General features: G+C 50.2%; 2 protein-coding genes across 6 annotated transcripts; both read left to right on the forward strand.

The window, feature by feature from the left end:
* Positions 1–3326: 3326 nt before the first annotated feature.
* Positions 3327–7445, forward strand: Chkb (choline kinase beta). 3 transcript variants are annotated; one of them, XM_050130341.1, is made up of 11 exons: positions 3327–4139; positions 4360–4468; positions 4694–4807; positions 4981–5114; positions 5288–5383; positions 5508–5566; positions 5646–5727; positions 5851–5959; positions 6094–6197; positions 6892–6973; positions 7139–7445. In XM_050130341.1, the coding sequence occupies exons 1-11, from the start codon at positions 3916–3918 to the stop codon at positions 7211–7213; spliced, it is 1188 nt and encodes a 395-aa protein (XP_049986298.1). In that variant the 5' UTR covers positions 3327–3915; the 3' UTR covers positions 7214–7445. The 3 variants fall into 3 exon arrangements, with proteins under 3 accessions (XP_049986298.1, XP_049986303.1, XP_049986308.1); XM_050130346.1 differs by having other exon boundaries at positions 3991–4139; positions 4967–5114; XM_050130351.1 differs by lacking the exon at positions 3327–4139 and adding an exon at positions 4147–4274 and having other exon boundaries at positions 4967–5114.
* Positions 7446–7578: 133 nt separating this feature from the next.
* Cpt1b (carnitine palmitoyltransferase 1B) lies at positions 7579–17260 on the forward strand. Of its 3 annotated transcripts, none has more exons than XM_050130330.1 (19): positions 7579–8250; positions 8464–8630; positions 8953–9092; positions 9399–9576; positions 9781–9882; positions 10061–10198; positions 10284–10361; positions 11192–11299; positions 11375–11459; positions 11932–12127; positions 12386–12571; positions 13917–14022; positions 14101–14217; positions 14535–14699; positions 14780–14914; positions 14999–15151; positions 15721–15834; positions 16389–16481; positions 16627–17260. In XM_050130330.1, the coding sequence occupies exons 2-19, from the start codon at positions 8490–8492 to the stop codon at positions 16711–16713; spliced, it is 2322 nt and encodes a 773-aa protein (XP_049986287.1). In that variant the 5' UTR covers positions 7579–8250; positions 8464–8489; the 3' UTR covers positions 16714–17260. The 3 variants fall into 3 exon arrangements, with proteins under 3 accessions (XP_049986287.1, XP_049986278.1, XP_049986269.1); XM_050130321.1 differs by having other exon boundaries at positions 7579–8172; XM_050130312.1 differs by having other exon boundaries at positions 7579–7982.
* The last annotated feature ends 3149 nt before the right edge of the window (positions 17261–20409 follow it).

Consider the following 20409-nt stretch of genomic DNA (forward strand, 5'->3'; position numbering starts at 1 on the left):
TCAACTTTTTCAACTACTGACTTTGTTTACCTGGGAAACCGATACTCAGCCTCGGTATATAGGTAGTATCAAGTGAGTACACAAAACATTCATAATAATAATTCATAAAATACTTAAAAACAATTCTCAGTGTTGGGTCCAGGGGTCGTGCAATGACGGGGAACAGACCACCAAAATCTATTAAACCAGAAGGAAACTTTATTCTAGAAAAAGAAAAAAGAAATCACCATAGGGCACACAAACTTATCAGCTATAGCTGTGACCACAAGCCAGAGATGGGCCTTCTGTAACTGCGGCCATGGGGGCTGGTTTGGGGCCTCCTCTTATAGTAAAACCAAGTACCAGGTGTGGGTCAAAGAGCATTTACAGCCTTGAGGTCAGGCTTAAAGTACATTACATTTGCAGTTTTACAGCTTTTGGTTATAGGATATTAACTTATGATGTTTGCGAAAGCCTGTTGCTGACACAGCCACTTTTCACTGTCCCTGCAAGAATGCAAGGCAGAGAGTAGGGTCACATGGGGGACAGTTAAAAATGAAGGGAATACAAGCAGAGGGTCCCATAGAGGCAATAGTTAGAAGCTAACCTTTGTCCCCAGTACCTGCCTAGCTGGGAAGCTTGGAGGCAGAAGACGGTTGTTAAGTTTACCTATGTACACAGTGACTGCCAGGGGATGTCTGCTCTTAATGCAGAAAGTATTCGTTAAAGATTAACTGTGGGTACCAGCTTTATTTATTTTTCTTCCAAAATGTGTTTGGGCTTGCACCTTTATATTTCTGGACCTTTATTTCTATATTCTATTCCTGGACTCTTCAATTAGGAATACATATAATTGTACCCCATTTATTAAGATGGGAAGAAGTTGCTGCCTAATGAGATAGACATGCTTATGTTTACATAAAACATTAAATTTTGGCCAGGCAGTGGTGGCTCACACCTTAAATCCCAGCACTCAAGAATAGTAGAGGTAGGTAGATCTCTGAGTTCAAGGTCAGCCTGGTCACTCTGTAGAGTGAGTTCCAGGACAGCCACGCCAACACAGAAAAAACCTATCTCAAAAACAAAACAAACCAAAAACAAACAAACAAAATCCACACCAAAACATTAAATTTTGCCTGACTTTTGATACTTTTCCAAAATTATTGGTATTTTGATTTTGTAATTATCAGTACTGAGAGTGTGGCTTTAAATATATAGTACAGAATGGCAGAAATATGCTTAGAGCCACTTCAGAGAGATCTCTTGCCACCAAGACCCTTGGAATTATTTACTTCCATCTGATAAATAAAGTTATTCATTCCCCCTTTGCTGTTTTCCCACCTCTATTCTTTTGTTTGTTTGTTTGTTTGTTTGTTTTTTCGAGACAGGGTTTCTCTGTAGTTTTAGAGCCTGTCCTGGAACTAGCTCTTGTAGACCAGGCTGGTCTCGAACTCACAGAGATCCGCCTGCCTCTGCCTCCCAAGTGCTGGGATTAAAGGCATGCACCACCACTGCCTCTATTCTTAGAGGAAGAATGGACGAGAACTTGGCCAGAGACAGGAAACCGACCTCACTTACCAGTGTTTCTATAATATCCAGCAGTCTCAAATGCTTGCCAAGCTGTTAAGGTACATGTCCCCACTTAGTGGTATGACAGAGGTACAGTTTGAAGGATACATTCCGTGTGCTCACAACCAAGGCTATAGTGATGTTGTCTGGTGATCAGAGACATCTTGAATTCTATGTTTGGTTTTTAAAAATGAATTTCTGGTTCTTACTTGTTCAGAAACCTTTAGTGTTGCCAAATCTTTCACCAATCCCCACACTCAGTCAACCTCATAGGGTCATGACTCGCAGGTTAAGAAACTGACCTCTAATAAACCATAATTAAAGGACAAATCATGCCAATTCAGACCTTATTTGATTTACTGATAGGAGCAGTTATATAAAAAAAGATTGGAGCCGGGCGGGTGATGGTGCAGGCCTTTATCCCAGCACTTGGGAGGCAGAGGCAGGCAGATCTCTGTGAGTTCAAAGCCAGCCTAGTCTACAAAGAACTGCCAGAGCTACACAGAGAAACCCTGTCTCGATAGAAAAACAAAAACAAACAAACAAACAAAAAAACCCAAACCAAATAAATAAATAAATGAATGAATAAATAAATAGATAAATAAATAAATAAATAAATAAATAAATAAATAAATAAATAAAATTCAGGCAGTAGAATCAAGGCCACTTTCACCTAGAACCTCTGCCCAGAAGGCGGAGCTCATAACTCCCCACCACCAACTCCCCACCCCCGCTTTCAAACGAGCCAAAAATAAAATCACCACTAAATATCTCCAGGCCTTCCAACTTCTTAACATTGCAACATAACACAATGTATCGCCTACAAAGTTCACTCTCCACAAAGTTCATGTTCCAAGTAATGTTAGAGCGCCAACCTGACACCGTGAGCTTGCATCTTCAGGCCAGTTCCCACAGCCCCCATCATGGGATGCCTCTCTCTCACTCAGTGGGACCAGTTACACTACCTGTTCTGTGAATTTGAACAGCCCATGATTTACCTGGTACCTGGCTCCATATTCTTTGTCCTGTATATGAGCTATGTTTAACTAAAGTGATGTGAAACTTCCTGACACCCCTAAAAAGTTTAATTTAAAAAAAAAATAAAAGGAGGGAAAAAAAAAGCCAAGTTCCTCTTTTATTTGGGAGATTGGTCTAGAAACTCCTCGGGGGTTTCCGGAGATTGAAGCCTGCTTGCTCTCTGATCAGCACCTCTGCACGCTCCCCCATTCCTTCTCATGGAATCTCTTTTCTGAGACAGGGTCTCACTGAGTAACCTTGGCTGGTCCGGAGCTCGATCTGTAGAGTAGGCTGGCCTCGAACTCACAGGTAACTAACCACCGGGTTTCTTCCTCCTGAATGCTGGGAGTGAGGGCTTGCACCACTATGCCTACCTCTCTTACACACTGTTAACGAAGTTCCTCCCTAGACTTTAAAGGGGACTCTTAACTTGGGGGTCTCACGTTTAGAGCTCCATATATTTTATGATTTCTGTGATCCTCTCTCTGACCATCCCGAAGTGCAAGCATGGCTTCGAGGCCTTACATTCTAATAAACCTCATCCTTCAAAGGAATTATGAATTGTGTTGGCTTCCTTTCTGAACTGACCACTAATGTCGTCGTCCCCCGCGTCCCGATATTTAACAGAAGTCGCGTCCCGATATTTAACAGAAGTCGCACACACACACAAATCCACTTCATAATATTTAAGTTTATTGTGTTGGTTCGCATTCACAGTGCTCATGCGGTCCATGCAGTGCTGGAGACGCCGTGCTGATTCCAATTTCGCCTTCCAGCATTACATATACATATTGCCTTGTGGAAAGGGGAACTGCTGGAATTTAAAATCTCATTCTTCTATTCACTCACCAAAATGCCACTGTGTGCTCGATCACTCTACGCACTAGTCGGGCATCTCAAAAACGCAGGTGCTATAAGGAAGTCGCAATCTAGCACCATCGCCCATTCATTGGCCAGAGCCTGGCTCCGGGTCACCGTTGCTGGGCTAAAGTCCAACCGTCCACGGCGCTCCGGATTGGCCTACGTCACTTCCTCGGCTCGGGACACGGTCCACGCAGGAGCCCTATCTTAACCGAGACCCGCCCACAGGGCGGGACCAGACCGCATCCCGCCAGGGAAAAGAGCCGTCGGTCCTTGCCCTGAACGCCGCACCCCTGAGACTCTCACTTGACTTGGAAACAGTCCCAGGACTGGGACCACGAAGCAAGCCGAAGGCCGTCGCCAAGAGCCGAGTACGCCCAGAGACGCTCCGGACCGGCCGGAAGCGGAACCGAGCAGAGCCGGAAGGAGCTAAGCCCACCTGAAGGTTGCTGAGCACCGGCAAGCGTTGAGCCTAACGGAGTCCACGTCATGGCGGCGGACGGGACAGGTGTAGCCGGAGGAGGCGCTGTCGGCGGCTGCCTGACCAAAGACAGTTTGCAGGATGCTAAGTGCCCAGCGGCCATCCCTCAACGGCGGCGCGCTTCCTCGCTGTCTCGTGACGCGCAGCGCCGAGCCTATCAGTGGTGCCGGGAGTACCTGGGCGGGGCCTGGCGTCGAGCCCGGCCGGAGGAGCTGAGCATTTGCCCCGTGAGGTCAGGGGTCAGCCTCGGGGTCCTCCAGACACTCCCTATTCCCACGCAGTCGGTGCTCCGCGGGGGAGGGGCCGGGGCCAGGACCAGATCTGCAGATCGCTTTGCAGCGGGGGTCGGGATCTTCCTGAGGGCGTGGTGAGGTCTCCTCGGGAATAGGGACTAGGGTGGGTCTCAGCAATCCGGGCGACTTTTGCTGAGCCTGACCCGTGTGGATCTGCAGCGGAGGCCTTAGCAACCTGCTCTTCCGATGCTCGCTACCGAACCACCTGCCCAGTGTGGGCGAGGAGCCCCGCGAGGTGCTACTACGACTGTATGGGGCCATCCTGCAGGTGAGGGGGAGCGAGGGCCGTAACTTGAAGTGAGCACAGCAGAAACTTGTCATTGTGCATCTGAGTATGTTGATGCTCGTAGACCATCTAGAGCTTTTGCTCCAGAAGCCCCAGTCAGTAAGACCTGAAGTCCCAGCTATGATGGATGAAGAAAACATCCCTTTGCACTCAGGCCCACATACTTCTGGCTCTTTCTGACTTGGACCCTTTGTCATCTTCCTTCAGGGTGTAGACTCATTGGTATTAGAGAGTGTGATGTTCGCCATTCTTGCAGAGAGGTCACTAGGGCCCCAACTTTATGGAGTGTTTCCAGAGGGCCGCCTGGAACAGTACCTCCCAGTAAGAGCCCAGTTTTTGTTGTTGTTTTTATACCAAGTCCTTCCCCTTCCCCAATGTCTGCCTTCACATCCTAGGTAGGGAAATTTCCCTAAGACCTTGATCTCCTCCCATCCCATGTCCCTTCCCCCTCCCGCCCCAGCCCCCTCACCACCCTGATAGGTTACTGGGTACAGAGCCGACCATTGAAAACTCAAGAGCTCCGGGACCCAGTGTTGTCAGGAGCCATTGCAACCAAGATGGCCCGTTTCCATGGCATGGAGATGCCCTTCACTAAGGAGCCCCACTGGTTGTTCGGGACCATGGAGCGGTGAGTCAAATTTGGGAATGGGACACCTACACTGACCCAACCTCTAGTTGAGTGGACAGGTTTCCCCATATCTGTCATGGACTCTCATGTTTCCCAGCCAAGTCAGAGGGACAGGAAAACTCGACCTAAAACGTAGGTAGGAGAGTGAATGTATCCTGTTGGGGGGCTTACAGGTACCTCAAGCAGATCCAGGACCTGCCTTCCACTGGCCTCCCCCAGATGAACCTGCTGGAGACGTACAGCCTGAAGGATGAGATGGGCAACCTCAGGTGAAGGCAGACCTGGCATTCAGCAGTGTCCTCCCCAGCTTTGCTGAGGGCTAGAGCCAGGGCTAGCCTTGGAAGGTGGCTGTAGTCACATGGCCTTACCACCTGTGCCCCTCTCCCTCTGCAGGAAGCTGCTAGAAGCCACCCCATCCCCAGTGGTCTTCTGCCACAATGACATCCAGGAAGGTATGAGAAAGTGTGAGTCTCCAAGCCCACACTGAAAGGGGTAGCGTGCCTTGACGTGACCACAACCCCATGCCCCCAGGGAACATCCTGCTGCTCTCAGAGCCGAAAAATGACGACAGCCTCATGCTGGTTGACTTTGAGTACAGTAGTTATAACTACAGGTAAGAGTGGGAGGAGAGCCTCCTGTGGGGCCTGTTCCTGCAGGACTCTGCTCAGACAGACCGCGGGGCCTTCATCTCTACATCCCAGCTGCCCACGGACGGACGTTTGCTTTCTTCCCTCAGGGGCTTTGACATTGGGAATCATTTTTGTGAGTGGGTTTATGATTATACCCACGAGGAATGGCCTTTCTACAAAGCAAGGCCCACAGACTACCCCACTAGAGGACAGCAGGTATGTAGCTGGAGGTTGGGAAAAGAAAAACATTTTTATTTATTTTTTATTTATTTTTGGTAAAAGGAAAGAATGGCTAGAAAGGGTAATATTCCACAGTCTCCTCAGTCCTGACACTTGTCCATTGATCTTAGCTCCATTTCATTCGCCATTATCTGGCAGAGGTCCAGAAAGGTCAGATCCGCTCTGAAGAGGAGCAGAAGAAACTGGAAGAAGATTTGCTGATAGAAGTCAATCGGTGAGAAAAGAGGGGAAGAGCCGGGCGGTGGTGGCGCACGCCTTTAATCCCAGCACTCGGGAAGCAGAGGCAGGCGGATCTCTGTGAGTTCAAGACCAGCCTGGTCTACAGAGCTAGTTCCAGGACAGGCTCCAAAACCACAGAGAAACCCTGTCTCAAAAAACCAAAAAAAGAAAAGAGGGGAAGGGCAGGAGTGAGGGAGGATGGAGAAGGAAAGGGGGAGGGGGAGTGAGGGAGGACATGGAAAGGGGGAAGAGGGAGGGAGGGAGGACATAGAAGGAAAGGGGAGAGGGTGGAAGGGAGGATTTAGAAGGAAAGGGGGAGTGAGGACAGAAGGAAAGGGAGAATTGTGGAAGGATAGAGGTGAAAGATGACATCAGAGGCTAGCATAAAAGAAAAAGAGCTGGGCAGTGGTGGCACACGCCTTTAATCCTAGCACTTGGGATGCAGAGGCAGATGAATCTCTATGGGTTCAAAGCCAGCCTCGTCTACAGAGCTAGTGCCAGGATAGTCTCCAAAGCTGCACGGAGAAACCTTGTCGTGAACCCCCCCCCCAAAAAAAAAAATAAGTCACACTGGGATAAAGATTAGTAAAATGGGGAAGAAGTTGGAGCTTTACAAACTGACGAGCCTTGGGGGAAGCCAGGCAATACTCTTGATTGCACCCCCTTTTCCTGCCCCCCCCATTCCCTAGGTATGCGCTGGCATCTCATTTTTTCTGGGGTCTGTGGTCCATCCTCCAGGCATCCATGTCCACCATAGAGTTTGGCTACTTGGTAAGCAGCTCTTTGGGTGGGCATGTTGGGTGGGGCTTGAGGAGAGCACTGGTCACGCCCTCCAGCAGATCCAGGCAGTCCCCGGTGGCTGTGGGCAGAACACAGCAGGTTTGGCTCCTGCTTCCAAGCCTTCTTGCTGCTCTGCATTCCCGTTCCCTTCCTTAGGAATATGCCCAGTCTCGCTTCCGGTTCTACTTCCAGCAGAAGGAGCAGCTGACCAGTTGCCACCCGTCATCTTGACTACCCAACCCCACCTCGGATTCCTCCTGCAGCCTCCAGGGCAGGACCTTGGAGAGAGGGGCAAAGAAGAGACCCCAGAGACTGGGCTGTGCCTCTTAAGTGAGACAGCTGTTAAAATAGCTGACCTCTGTCCCCCTGTTTTGAGTAGTTGACCAAGGTGGGCATCTGGGAACCCCTGGGACCGTGTACCTAAATAAATGAATTTCTTCAGAAGTACAAACCGAGGGATGCAGATTTAAGTGGTTTCTCTTTAGTGCACCATGCTTAAAAATAGCAAGGGGTCCGTCCGTTCCACGCATTGAGATTTCCTATCCCATAATATTCCCGGGCTCAAGTTTACCAGTAACAAATACTGACTTGGGGAAGAAGACTTGGAGGGGGTGGGGCAACAGCGGGCCCTGGATGTGATTGTCAACCTTGAGCCCTGAAATAAGGGAAAAGGCTGCAGAGCTGACTCCTGGTGACCTTTTCCCTACATTCGGCTATTTTTAGCACTGATGCAACCATGCTCACGTGAGACCCTCTACTCCCCAGTCCCAGACCTTCCAGCAACCTTCAGCAGGCTTGTGGGGGAACCCTGCCAACCTCTCCTAGGTGCCCCCCCCAAAAAGGAGGGGGTTCTGGTTTCCGCCCAAATCTGTTTTCTCCACCCCAATTTGGGAGTGGGTGTCAAGTTCCCAGTGAGGGCAGGGCGGGGCCAGGCCTGAAGGACGTGGGGACATGGGCCAGAGTGGCCAGACCCATACACCGACTGAAGCAAACCTGAGCTGTGAGTGGGGGACCAGCACAGGAGGCCAGCCGGACCCAGGGCCATTCCATCCCACAACTCTTCGCCTTTACTGTCGGCCTAGCTTTCTGAGCGAGGACTGTGGGCGCATCTAAACCTAGGCTCTGTCCAAGCCCACTCCTTTCCCTGGGCGTCTTTCCCGGACCCCAAACCGCCCTTCGCCGTCCTTGGGGTACCTGGAGCCAGACTCCTGCACCATTGCAGATAGGCCTGTCCGGAACCCCACGAGGGTTCGGCGGCGGCAGCGGCGGTTAGCCAGGCTTGGGAGGGCCCAGCGGGGCGCGTAGCGTTGGAGCACGGGGGGGGGGGGGGGGGGGGGGGGGGGGGGGGGGGGGGGGGGGGGGGGAGGGGTGTGGGGAGCGAAGACCAGGTGGGGCGGTGGGGGCGGAGCCTCAGCTAGAGGTGGATGGGCGGGGGCGGGGCTGGGCTGAGCGCTTTAAGCACCTTCTGCCCCTACCCTTAGGTGCTGACTAAACCCCCCTCCCCGGAATGGCGGAAGCACACCAGGCAGTAGCTTTCCAGTTCACTGTGACCCCTGATGGAGTCGACTTCCGGCTTAGTCGGGAGGCTCTGAGACACATCTATCAGTCTGGAATCAACTCCTGGAAGAAACGCCTTATTCGAATTAAGGTGTGGGAACAGGTGGTTCTCGGGGTCTCTTTTTTTCCCAGCAGGTGCCTAGGCAGAAGCCACCTGTCCGCAGTTAGTCTTCTTGTCAGCGGCTGTTTCCGCCTCTGGCCAGCAATACTGCTGGTTCTAGACAGGGTCCAATAGTGCAGAAGCCGGCAGGATCGTGAAGAAGATGGGCTGGGACATAGACTGTAGATGTGAGCGGAGGAAGAACACAGTGAATGGTTGAGGCAGGACCAGGAGCCCTTTCTCAGGACTTCCCGGGCGCCGAATTACATTTTCTCACTCCACAAAGATGCCTGTTTCTTCCCCCCTCCCACAGAATGGCATCCTAAGGGGTGTGTACCCTGGCAGCCCCACCAGCTGGCTTGTTGTTGTCATGGCAACAGTTGGTGCCAATTACTGCAAGGTGGACATCTCCATGGGGCTGGTGTGTTGCATCCAGAAATACCTCCCTGACAGGTAAGGCACCTGGAAGACACCAGTTTTAGGAAAAAGAGCAAAGACTGTTCCCAAGGCCAGGATTCCCGTAGAGGACAGATGCAGGAAGGCAGCCATTGGCAGCCGAGGGGCCCTCTCACACGCCGGACTACATCTCCCGGTTCCAAGGCCCTTTGTTTACTTGATGCACTTGGACCTGGGTGCACCCAGCGAGGTCTTTTCCATTCATGTCTTCTCCAAGAGAGTTTACAGCCATCAGCTGCAGTTAGAATTCCCCAAAAGATGAGCTCAAAGGGATACCCTGAAGCCTGCCTCCTTCTCCAATAGGTATGGCCCCTATGGGACCCCACAGACCCGGGACCTTCTCAGCATGGTCATCTTCTCCACCGGCATCTGGGCGACAGGCATTTTCCTATTCCGGCAAACCCTGAAGCTGCTGCTTTCCTACCACGGGTGGATGTTCGAGATGCACAGCAAGACCAGCAATGCCACCAAGATCTGGGCTGTGAGCAGAAGCACCGGAGTGGGCAGGCATCTGGGGAATCTCATTTGGGGTACCGAGCAAGAAGGGAGAGGCACACTGGACAACAGTGCCTGGTGCATGTTTGTCCTGAGGGAGCTGGGATGGTCCCGAGGACTTGGTCATCTTCTAGTTTGTGTTCATTCTTCCTGCTAAGTCCCACCCCAACACTGTACTCTGTACCTTTAGATCTGTGTTCGCCTTCTGTCCAGTCGTCGGCCCATGCTCTATAGCTTCCAGACATCTCTGCCTAAGCTTCCCGTACCCAGTGTGCCAGCCACGATTCAGCGGGTAAGAGCCCGAGTATCAAAGAGCACAAAGTCCCGGCTTCAGAGGACCAGCCCAAACTTATCAGGACTGTTTTCCACAAATGGCTGGCTTGAGAAGAATGGGGTCTGGTTGAGGAGAGGTTGTAAGAAGGTTAATGTGGCGGTGTAGCCATCGTCATGATAATAATTTGGCTGGACAGTACCTGGATTCCGTGCGGCCCTTATTGGATGATGAAGAATATTACCGCATGGAGACACTGGCCAAAGAATTCCAGGACAAGACCGCCCCCAGACTGCAGAAATACCTGATTCTCAAGTCATGGTGGGCAACTAACTATGTAAGTTTGCCCTGACGGCCTCGCTCTTATCCACATGTCCTTGATTCGGCCTCCTCAGCTCTAACCTGCACCTGACCCTCCACAGGTCAGCGACTGGTGGGAAGAGTACGTCTACCTCCGAGGCAGGAGCCCCATCATGGTGAACAGCAACTATTATGCCATGGTAAGAACCAGGGCCTCCTAGGGCTCCTGTGTGCCCAGCTCTGTCCCCAGCTCTGGAACAAGGATCTAGAGGACATCCCAGAGCCTTTGCCTCGGTTTCCATGGGTGAGTGGGGGTTAGGGAGTGAGGCCTGAGGGAAAGAGAAAGGGAGGAAAGATCCTGGCACAGCAGTCCAGAGCCGGCCTGGGTGGTAGGGACCGTGACAAGAGGAAGAATTCTGAGACTCCGATGAATTTCTCAGGCCGGTTATACCATACCCCATTGCTTCCTAACTCCTGGCCTCTCAGGCACAGGTTCTCAGCTACCTTGACACCATTTTCAGAGAGCTTCTTAAAACATACGTTGCTGTTGTCCCATTGTAAGTGAGACCACAGGATGACTAGCAGCTTCTTTTAGCACTAAGTCACTGTCTGCCTCACTTCGCGTGACTGGTGTCCATATACTGGTGACAAGTAGCTGATCTTCCTGCTGCACAGGGCCCAGTTTCCCCTGATGTCTAAAACTCACACCGCTAACCTCCTGGAATTCCCCCCATCCATTGGCTGTCTTTCTGGCAGTTTGCCACCTGTCCAAATCAAGGATTTGTTTTTGCTGTTTTGTGGTAGAACCCCCTTGAAGCAAAACAAGCAGAGTATGAATGGGCAGAGAACAGTTCTGGTCGGAGCAGGAGCCTGCCAGTTACACATTTCTGCAAGTTCACCCTGACATGATGTAGGATGGAACATAGACAGGGGACACAATCCCTCAGGCCCCTGAAGTTTCCTCAGGCTAGTGAGACTTGGGGACACCCACACAGAGGAGCCCAGCCTACAGACTCTGCTCTGTCTGTAGGATTTTGTGCTTATCAGGAACACGAATGTGCAAGCCGCACGACTGGGAAACGTTGTCCACGCTATGATCATGTATCGCCGCAAACTGGACCGTGAACAGATCAAACCTGTGAGTTCCATTAGGCTTAAGGGTGGGGTAAGGAAAGGAGGTCTGAGTCTAAGCCATGCTGGGCCTTCCTCCCAGGTCATGGCACTGGGCATGGTACCCATGTGCTCCTACCAGATGGAGCGGATGTTCAACACTACACGCATCCCAGGCAAGGAAACAGGTACGGGGCTACAGCGAGGCCTCCATAAAAGGAGTCCTCCCCTCCCGGGCACCCCTCAGGAGGAAGTCCTAGCCACAACAGCTAGATACCCAGCTACTGTTTTTCTCCAGCACTCCAGTGTCTCAGGATTGTGAGAAGCGGTCAGTTTGTGACTACTAGATAGTTGTTATGGACAGACGTGGTGATGTCCTTCCAGGGCTTCCGAGTACCAAGGAAGGCAGTCATGAGTAAAGAGCAATGAAAGGAGCACGGCTGGGGTAGTGGAATTCAGGAGGAGACGGCCTATCCCTCCTAGAGCCCAAAGAAGCAGTGGGAGGGGTTCACTTGGGGCACAGGCACTAGCTTAGCATGGAAACGAAGGAAGGCCCAGGTCAGATATGAGGCAAAGCAGAGTCTGTGGGGCCGCCTGTGTGTGGGAGGTGAGCCCTTTCACTGAGGTCCCGCCTCAACTGCCCACTGGCTTCTGTCACAGACGTGCTACAGCACCTGGCAGAGAGCAGACACGTGGCCGTCTACCACAAAGGCCGCTTCTTCAAGGTGTGGCTCTATGAGGGCTCTCGCCTGCTCAAGCCTCGAGACCTAGAGCTGCAGTTCCAGAGAATCCTGGATGACTCTTCCCCGCCTCAACCCGGGGAGGAGAAGCTGGCAGCCCTCACCGCAGGAGGAAGGTACCCAGGGCCTGTGGGGAGGGCTTGGCTAGGCCCAGGTTCAAGGCTTCATGAGAAGAAAAGCTTGGCGCTACCTCTATCCTAGAACTGAGGGTCAGAGGGCCCCCCAGGATAGGCACATAATACAGACTGAAGGGTGGTAAGGACAGGATACCCGAGTGGCACCACCTCATCTCGTCTCCTCATTCAGTCAGATCCTAAGATACCCTGATAAAAAGTTGGATTCAACTGCTTACCCGTCCTTATACCCACCCCCAGGGTAGAATGGGCACAGGCACGTCAGACCTTCTTTAGCTCTGGCAAGAACAGGACTTCTCTGGATGCCATTGAGCGTGCTGCTTTCTTTATCGCCCTGGACGAAGAATCTCACTGTTACAACCCTGACGATGAGTCCAGTCTTAGCCTCTACGGCAAGGCCTTGTTGCATGGTAACTGCTACAACAGGTAGGTGCCCCGAACTCATGGGACAGACAGAGGTTAGAGTTCTGAGTTCTTCTTTTTTTGTTTGTTTGTTTGTTTGTTTGTTTTTCGAGACAGGGTTTCTCTGTGTAGTCCTGGCTATCCTGGAACTCTCTCTGTAGACCAGGCCTGCCTCTGCCTCCTGAGTACTGGGATTAAAGACATGTGCTACCACTGCTCAGTTTATAGTTAAAATTTAATGGTGGCTGGAGAGTTGGCTCAGAGGTTAAGAGCACTGACTGCTCTTCCGCCTGAGTTCAATTCCCAGCAACCACATGGTGGTGGCTCACAACCATCTGTAATGAGATCTGGTGCCCTCTTCTGGCCTGCAGGCATACACGGAGGCTGAACATTTGGTACATAATAAATAAATAAATTTAAAAAAAAATTTAATGATTGGAATTATAGGCTAGAAGATTAAAGTAGAAGTCAGGGTCAAAGTTAATGGGTAGGTAGCATTATTTAGGGGTAAGGTGGTACTAGTTAAGGCTGGAGTGGAAGATTAAGAATAGAGATGGGGGTCAGTGAGATAGCTCAGTGGGTGATGGTCCTTGCTGCCAAGCCTGATGACCTGAGTTCAAACCCCAGGACCCACAGGATGGGAGGAGAGAACCAGCTCTCAAAAGTTATCCTTTGACCTCCACACATGCAAATGTAATTTAATTTTTTTTTTTTTTTTTTGGTTTTTCAAGACAGAGTTTCTCTGTGTAGCTTTTGAGCTGTCCTGACACTCCCTCTGTAGACCAGGCTGGCCTCGAACTCACAGAAATCCAACTGCCTCTGCCTCCTGAGTGCTGGGATTAAAGGCATGTGTTGTTTGAGGCCACTTGTTTGTTCCCAGCTGCTCAGCCCTGAAATAATCACACAGAAACCAAATTATTTGCAATACTGTTTGGCCAATAGCTTAAGCATATTTCTGGCTAACTCATATCTTAAATTAATCCATCTCCATTAATCTGTGTATCGCCAGGAGGCTGTGGCTTACTGGGTAAAGTTCCGGCATCTGTCTCCAGCGGGGCTACATGGCTTCTCCTCTGACTCCGCCCTCTTTCTCCTAGCATTCAATATAGGTTTCCCCACCTACCTCGGTTCTGCCCTGCTATAGGTCCAAAGCAGTTTCTTTATTAACCAGCATACAGAGGGGAATTCCACATCAGGCATGCGCCACCACCACCCCGCTAAATTTTTTAAAAAGCAGTAGGAGTTAAGGTTAAGTTGCGGGTTAGTAATTAGAATTGACTCATTAGCGTTAGCAGTATAGGGTTAGGGATGGAGGTTGGAGATCTGTGTAATTTCCCAGCTTTGGGTCTACCCTGATCTACTCCTACAGGTGGTTCGACAAATCTTTCACTCTTATTTCCTTCAAGAATGGCACACTGGGCCTCAACGCAGAACACTCATGGGCAGATGCCCCCATTATTGGGCACCTCTGGGAGGTAAAGGCCTAGAGAGGGAACCTTCAGGGCAGCTACTGGCAATGATGCTTGTTTCTCAGTTTTGATTTATCCCTGCAGTTTGTCCTGGGCACTGATACCCTTCACCTGGGTTACACGGAGACTGGACACTGTGTGGGCGAACTGAACAGGACGCTGACACCCCCTCAGCGACTACAGTGGGACATTCCTGAGCAGGTATGCAGGCCAGGAATGGGTGGGTTAGATCTCACCCTCAGGATGAAGGGTGCCATGTGGGCCACAAGGAGAGCGGAGACCCCAGGGTGTCTGCTCAGAGAAATAGTGAGATCTGTGACCCATGTCCAAGATCAGTGTTCCCTCCTCTGCACCAGGCTCAGCATGGCCTCGTGCTGAGTCCTCACAGGCTGTCATTTGTGTCTTCAGAAGCTGTTGGGCCGACTCTTTCATCCAACACCTAGACTTCACACCTCTTAGACCTAGAGGCCTCCCTGGAGGACTCTGCCCTCAACTGACCCTTTTCCACCTCTTGGCAGTGCCGGGAAGCCATCGAGAATTCGTACCAGGTGGCCAAGGCACTGGCCGACGATGTGGAGTTATTCTGCTTCCAGTTCTTACCCTTTGGCAAAGGCCTCATCAAGAAGTGTCGGACCAGCCCCGACGCTTTTGTACAGATTGCCCTGCAGCTGGCTCATTTCCGGGTAGGAGCTTCTGAGGGCTGCTGAGTGTGCAGGGCATCCTCAGGGTCCACCTGCTTGACTCGACCTACTGTGTACCCCAGGACAAAGGCAAATTCTGCCTGACGTACGAGGCCTCAATGACGAGAATGTTCCGAGAGGGGCGGACTGAGACTGTGCGTTCCTGTACCAGTGAGTCCACAGCCTTTGTGCAGGCCATGATGAAGGGGTCCCATAAGGTGAGCCCCCCACACCTTGTCTCTCTTCCTCCTTCACCCCTGTTTACTTCAAGGGCCACTTGACCCTTCTGTTCTGACCCCCAGAAAGAAGACCTCCAGGAGCTCTTCCGGAAAGCTTCTGAAAAGCACCAGAACATGTACCGCCTGGCCATGACTGGGGCTGGGATCGACAGGCACCTCTTCTGCCTTTACATCGTCTCCAAGTACTTGGGGGTTAGGTCTCCTTTCCTGGCTGAGGTCAGTAAAGTTGCTGGGTGTGACCTCTATCCCCTTGCCTTTAGGCCCAAAGCAAGGCCTTCTTGCGATAGATAGGGCTCTGTGGAATTAGCACTCTTATGAGGGAAAGGAGACACACGTGTGCTCTACCAGTCAGTGAGTGTACGGGCTGAGGGCAGGGAGGGGCAAGTCAGAGGGGACCAAGGCAGCTACGGTGCAACCTGCAACCGCAAAGGTGGAGAGCTTATGCAGATGCTGAGATTTTCAGTATGGGGCAGAGGAACATAGGGAGTTCAGGGGACTCCTGCACCACACATGCCCATTTCTGTGCTCTCCAATAGTGCCTTTTGTCTTGCTTGCTTATTTCAGACTAAGTCTTGTTATGTAGCTTTGGCTGGCCTGGAATTCACTATGCTGAGCAGGCTGGCCTTGGACTCATGGGTGATCCTCCTACCTCTGCCTCCTCGGTATTGGGATTGCAGGAGTGTACCACCATGCCTGGCTGATTGTGTCTACAGTGAAGCACCGCAGATAGGACAGGTGCACACTGAGTGCCCCGTGTCTGACAGGCTTCTGCCTCCCTGTTACAGGTGCTTTCGGAACCCTGGAGCCTTTCCACCAGCCAGATTCCTCAGTACCAGATCCGCATGTTTGACCCAAATCAGTACCCCAATCATCTGGGTGCTGGAGGTGGCTTTGGCCCTGTGAGTACCCCAGAAGGAGAGTGGCTGGCAGCACCGGGACCCTGGAGTTTCAGTTTAAGGGGTGCAGACATGGGCACAAGCACCTTATTGAGGGAGGACCCGTGTGAATGTAAAGTGATAGCTGCTGACTTAGGGACGCAGGTGCCAGCACCTACCCATTCCTCCTGCCTTCCTAGTGCGGCATCACTGTGCCCAAGTGTAGTCTTCAGGGGACACGGCAACACACTGGGCCCTTCAGAGCTGTATTCTTCTGAGGAGAACATGAGCTACTCTGGCAGAAGAGTAGTGATTGTTACAAAGAGGGGGGTGATCTATAGTGTAAGTCCCTGAGGAAGCCCCCAAACACAGGGACAGCATCCTTTAGAAGAAACAGAAGTTCCAGTCTTGGAACCAGAGGCAAAGTCCTTCGGTTTGCATACTATTTCCTGGATTATGAGAGTGGGGGCTGACCTCAAGAACGCAGTGTCCAACATGGGCCCGCCTCCTGTGAATCTTGCGGGAAGGGGAAAATACATTGATTTGACTTTTGGGTCTTGTTTGCTTCTTGTCCCCAGGTGGCAGATGATGGTTATGGGGTTTCTTACATGATCGCAGGTGAAAATACTATGTTCTTCCACATTTCCAGCAAGTTCTCAAGTTCCGAGACGGTGAGTCTCCCCTGTTCCCATTTGGGGTGGTCTCACAACGAGGCACTACCTGGGGTATCCCAGAAGCACACTCCATCCTCTTGTGGGCACAGAGGGGTGGGGACTGTCCTGAAAACGTATCTGAGCTCCTCAGTTGTGCCCACAGAGTGCCCAGCGCTTTGGGAACCACATCCACCAAGCACTGTTGGACATCGCTGATCTTTTCAAAGTTCCCAAGAGGACGGAGAGCTGAGGACAGGAGAAAGACCAGCTGCCCTTTTGTCCCCACCTGGGGGAGGAAGAGACCTGTGGCCAGTTCACAGGCATAAGGGGTGGCATGCACACGTGCCCAGTTCTGAGAACAGCTCTGGTGGCAGGGGCTCCCCAGGCAGATACTACTCCTTTAGGGCCCAGCTGGAGGTGGGATTGGAGTAGTGGGAGGATTTTGATTTTTTTTTTCTGTCTTGGTAGATGCTAATAAAAAATGAGGCTGTATAATTCTCTCTCAGCCTTTAGGTGCCTGTGTTTTGTTAGAGACCCTCTTCCTGCCCCGGCTCAGGCTAGAATGGAAGGGCTAGGAGAACGTTGATGAGGGCTTCTTACCCACGCTGAAATATGTGCCTTTCTGGAATAATGCAGGCTTTGAGAGGGCTGTCCAACCTCTCACGTGCACTTGGAATAAATTCTCGCTTTAGAACCTTTGCCTGTTCCATGGGACTACTTCTGTTTGTCTGCCAGGGAGTGGGGTCCACCTGCCTAATCCACACATGGACATGCCTTCTGTACCAATCTGGGCTATTGGGCAACGCTACAGAGGCCTGTGGCATCCTCCCAGGCCGGAAGCCAGGGTGCCAGGCAGTCCCACCTGTGAGGGCACACAAGATCTCCTACAGCAACATGCTACCTCAGTCTCACGTATTTTCTTGGTGAAGTAACGTTAAACTAAGTTGGACATAAGAGCTACAAACCTTATAGACTTGCCTTCAGTACTTCTGAAATAGTATTGCCTTGCACTTAGGCGGCTGAGGCAGAAGATTACTAAGAGTTCAAGGATAGTCTGAGCTGCAGACTATCTTTTCAAATTCCTGTCTCAAAAGAAAGAAACAAGCCTGATGGTGGTGGTGCATGCCTGGAATCCCAGCACTCGGGAGGCAGAAACAGGGGCAGATCTCTGTGAGTTCAAAGCCTGGTCTACAAGAGCTAGTTCCAGGACAACCAGGGCTATACAGTCTCGAAACCTCCCCCCACCAAAAAAAAAAGAAGAAAGAAAGAAAAAAAAGAAGAAGGAACAAAGAGTAAACCAATAATAATCCTTTATGGAAGGGGAAGTAGCACTCAGTAAATACAGCTGCATACTTGAATGAATTAAGATTCCAGATGCTAAGAACCCACATGCAAATCAGATTTAGAAATCATGTTTTTTGAGCATAGATAGGACTCTGTTCTGGAAACTCAGTGGTGAACAGGACACTCTCTCTGCCTCTACAGAATTCTCCACTTGGAAAGGCTGGTGTGAGTAGGGGACAGTGCAGCTGATGGACACAAAGCTATTTTTGGAATGACCCATTTAGCAAGTGCTTGCTGGATGCCTGTAGTATGCAAGGCAAGTGAACTAGCAATGAACAAAATTAGCAGACGATCCTTCCCTTGGCTCCCAAAGACTTCAGTGAGGAACACAGATCACAGCTAAAAGTGTGTGTGATGTGGCAAGCCAGATAGATGTAAGTTAGTGGCCAGGCGAAGGTAAGTGAGCGAGCAGACCAGCGTAAAGGTGCAGTTTCAGATGGTGGCGAAAGCAGGCTGCCAACTTACAGGCCTGCAGGAGAAAGGGATAAGCCATGTTCTTCCTGTCTTTCATGTCTCAAACTGGATGGCAGAACATTCCTGGACAAAGGGGACAGCAAGATCCAAAGGTGTATGGAGAGAAACACCTGTTGGAAAAGATTAGCACATGATAGCCTCTAGCTGGTGTGAAGTCAGAGCAGGAGGGTGGAAAAATCTAGCTTGAAGGGCTGGAGAGATGGCTCAGTGGATAAGAGCATTGCCTGCTCTTCCAAAGGTCCTGAGTTCAATTCCCAGTAACCACATGGTGGATCACAACCATCTGTAAAGAAGTCTGGTGCCCTCTTCTGGCCTGCAGGCAGGACACTGTATACATAATAAATAAATAAATATTAAAAAAAAATCTAGCTTGAAGACTTTTTTTTCACGTTCTGTCTTCAAATAATAGGAGACTCCAGGAGTATGAGCAGAGGGAGTCGTAATCCCTCCTAATTTTAAGATTTTTTTTTCTGGCCAACCAGAATGATATAACCAAACAGGATGCAGTCATGGGAGGATCATGAGGCCTGCCTAGAGGCAGTGACTATGACAGCAGAGCTAAAAAGAATGGCAGGATTTACACTCAGGCCGTGCCGTACACAGGACTGTCAAAGGTAGGACTAATGAGCCTGATGAGATCTCAGAGACAGCTCATTTTTAAAAATTATTACATTTGCCAGGTGGTAGCAAACGCCTTTAATCTCAGCACTTGGAAGGCAGAGATAGGCGGCTCTACAGCCTGGTCTACAGAGCAAGTTCCAGGACAGCCAGGGTTACAAAGAGTTGTTGAAAAACCAAACAACAACTGTTGGAGGAGGCTGCTTGTTCATTTCCCAGTCACCCAGACTCCCAAAATAATCACACAGAATCTATATTATTTAAATCACAGCATGACCAATCATTTAAGTGTATTGCTGGCTAGCTCTTATATCTTTGGTTAACTCATTATTATGTAAACAACAATATACGTATATTTATGTTAAAAACATTTAGACTTATTTTATCTATATGAGTGTTTTACTGCAGGTATGAATGAACATATACCACATGTGTGTCTGATGCCAGTGGTAGTCAGAAGGAGGTGTCAGAGTCCTTGGAACCAGAATCATAGATGGTTATGAGCCACCAAGGAGCAGCTAAGAACCAAACCCAAGTCCTCCACGAAAAACAAGTGCTCTTTATCATTGTACCATCTCTCCAGCCTCAAATTACATTTTTACTTTATATGTATGTGGGTAGCATAATACTGCGTATGTGTGAAGGTCAAAGGACAGCTTCTAGGAGCTGGGTTTCTCTTTCTACCATGTGGTTCCAAGGACTGAACTCAGGTTGTCAGGCTTGGTAGCAGGCACATTCACCTGCTGGGCCATGTCCCTGGCCTTGTAACTCACATTTTTTAAAAAAAAAAAAAATTTTTTTTGAGCAATATGGTGATTAAATGAAATATTAAAATGTTAAGTTCAATGTCTATTAGAAATACCTTTGAAGGGCTGGGCGTGTGACTCAGCTGGTAGGGAGCTTGCCTAGTACTTATGAAGCTCTGAGTTTGAACCCCAGGACCACATAACACAGGTATGATGGTGTTTGGAGCTGCAATCTGAGATATGTGATGTCCTATCTTTAAAAGGGAGGAGGAGGGGGGAAAGAAAAAACAAAATGTCACATATATTCTTAGAATATAAGTTGAAGGGCTGGAGAGATGGCTCAGAGGTTAAGAGCATTGCCTGCTCTTCCAAAGGTCCTGAGTTCGATTCCCAGCAACCACATGGTGGCTCACAACCATCTGTAATGAGATCTGGTGCCCTCTTCTGGCCTGCAGGCATACATACAGACAGAATATTGTAAACATAATAAATAAATATTTAAAAAAGAATATAAGTTGAAAGTGGAGGAAGATCTTGGCTCCTTATAATAGTTATTACAATAATCATTAAAACCTTAATAGCACATGGGAGAATTTCCAGAGCAGAAATTCCTAATGAACTTTAAAAGTATAAATATGCCGACGGGTGGTGGTGGCGCACGCCTTTAATCCCAGCACTTGGGAGACAGAGGCAGGCGGATCTCTGTGAGTTTCGAGGCCAGCCTGGTCTACAAGAGCTAGTTCCAGGACAGGCTCCAAAGCTAC

The sequence above is a fragment of the Alexandromys fortis genome, unplaced genomic scaffold, assembly GCF_014885135.2.
Source record: "Alexandromys fortis isolate MF-2015 unplaced genomic scaffold, M_Fortis_MF-2015_v1.1 scaffold_28, whole genome shotgun sequence".
Lineage (NCBI taxonomy): Eukaryota > Metazoa > Chordata > Mammalia > Rodentia > Cricetidae > Alexandromys > Alexandromys fortis.

What these genes read in the sequence shown, in the direction of transcription:
- Cpt1b (XM_050130330.1), top strand. Translation starts at nt 8,490, where the DNA reads ATGGCGGAAGCACACCAGGCAGTAGCTTTCCAGTTCACTGTGACCCCT. An exon ending in TGCCAGCCACGATTCAGCGG is followed by an intron (nt 9,883 to 10,060) that starts GTAAGAGCCCGA and finishes TTGGCTGGACAG; the next exon opens with TACCTGGATTCCGTGCGGCC. An exon ending in CATGGTAACTGCTACAACAG is followed by an intron (nt 12,572 to 13,916) that starts GTAGGTGCCCCG and finishes CTACTCCTACAG; the next exon opens with GTGGTTCGACAAATCTTTCA.
- Chkb (XM_050130341.1), top strand. Translation starts at nt 3,916, where the DNA reads ATGGCGGCGGACGGGACAGGTGTAGCCGGAGGAGGCGCTGTCGGCGGC. An exon ending in TTGCTGATAGAAGTCAATCG is followed by an intron (nt 6,198 to 6,891) that starts GTGAGAAAAGAG and finishes CCCATTCCCTAG; the next exon opens with GTATGCGCTGGCATCTCATT. An exon ending in CCATAGAGTTTGGCTACTTG is followed by an intron (nt 6,974 to 7,138) that starts GTAAGCAGCTCT and finishes TCCCTTCCTTAG; the next exon opens with GAATATGCCCAGTCTCGCTT.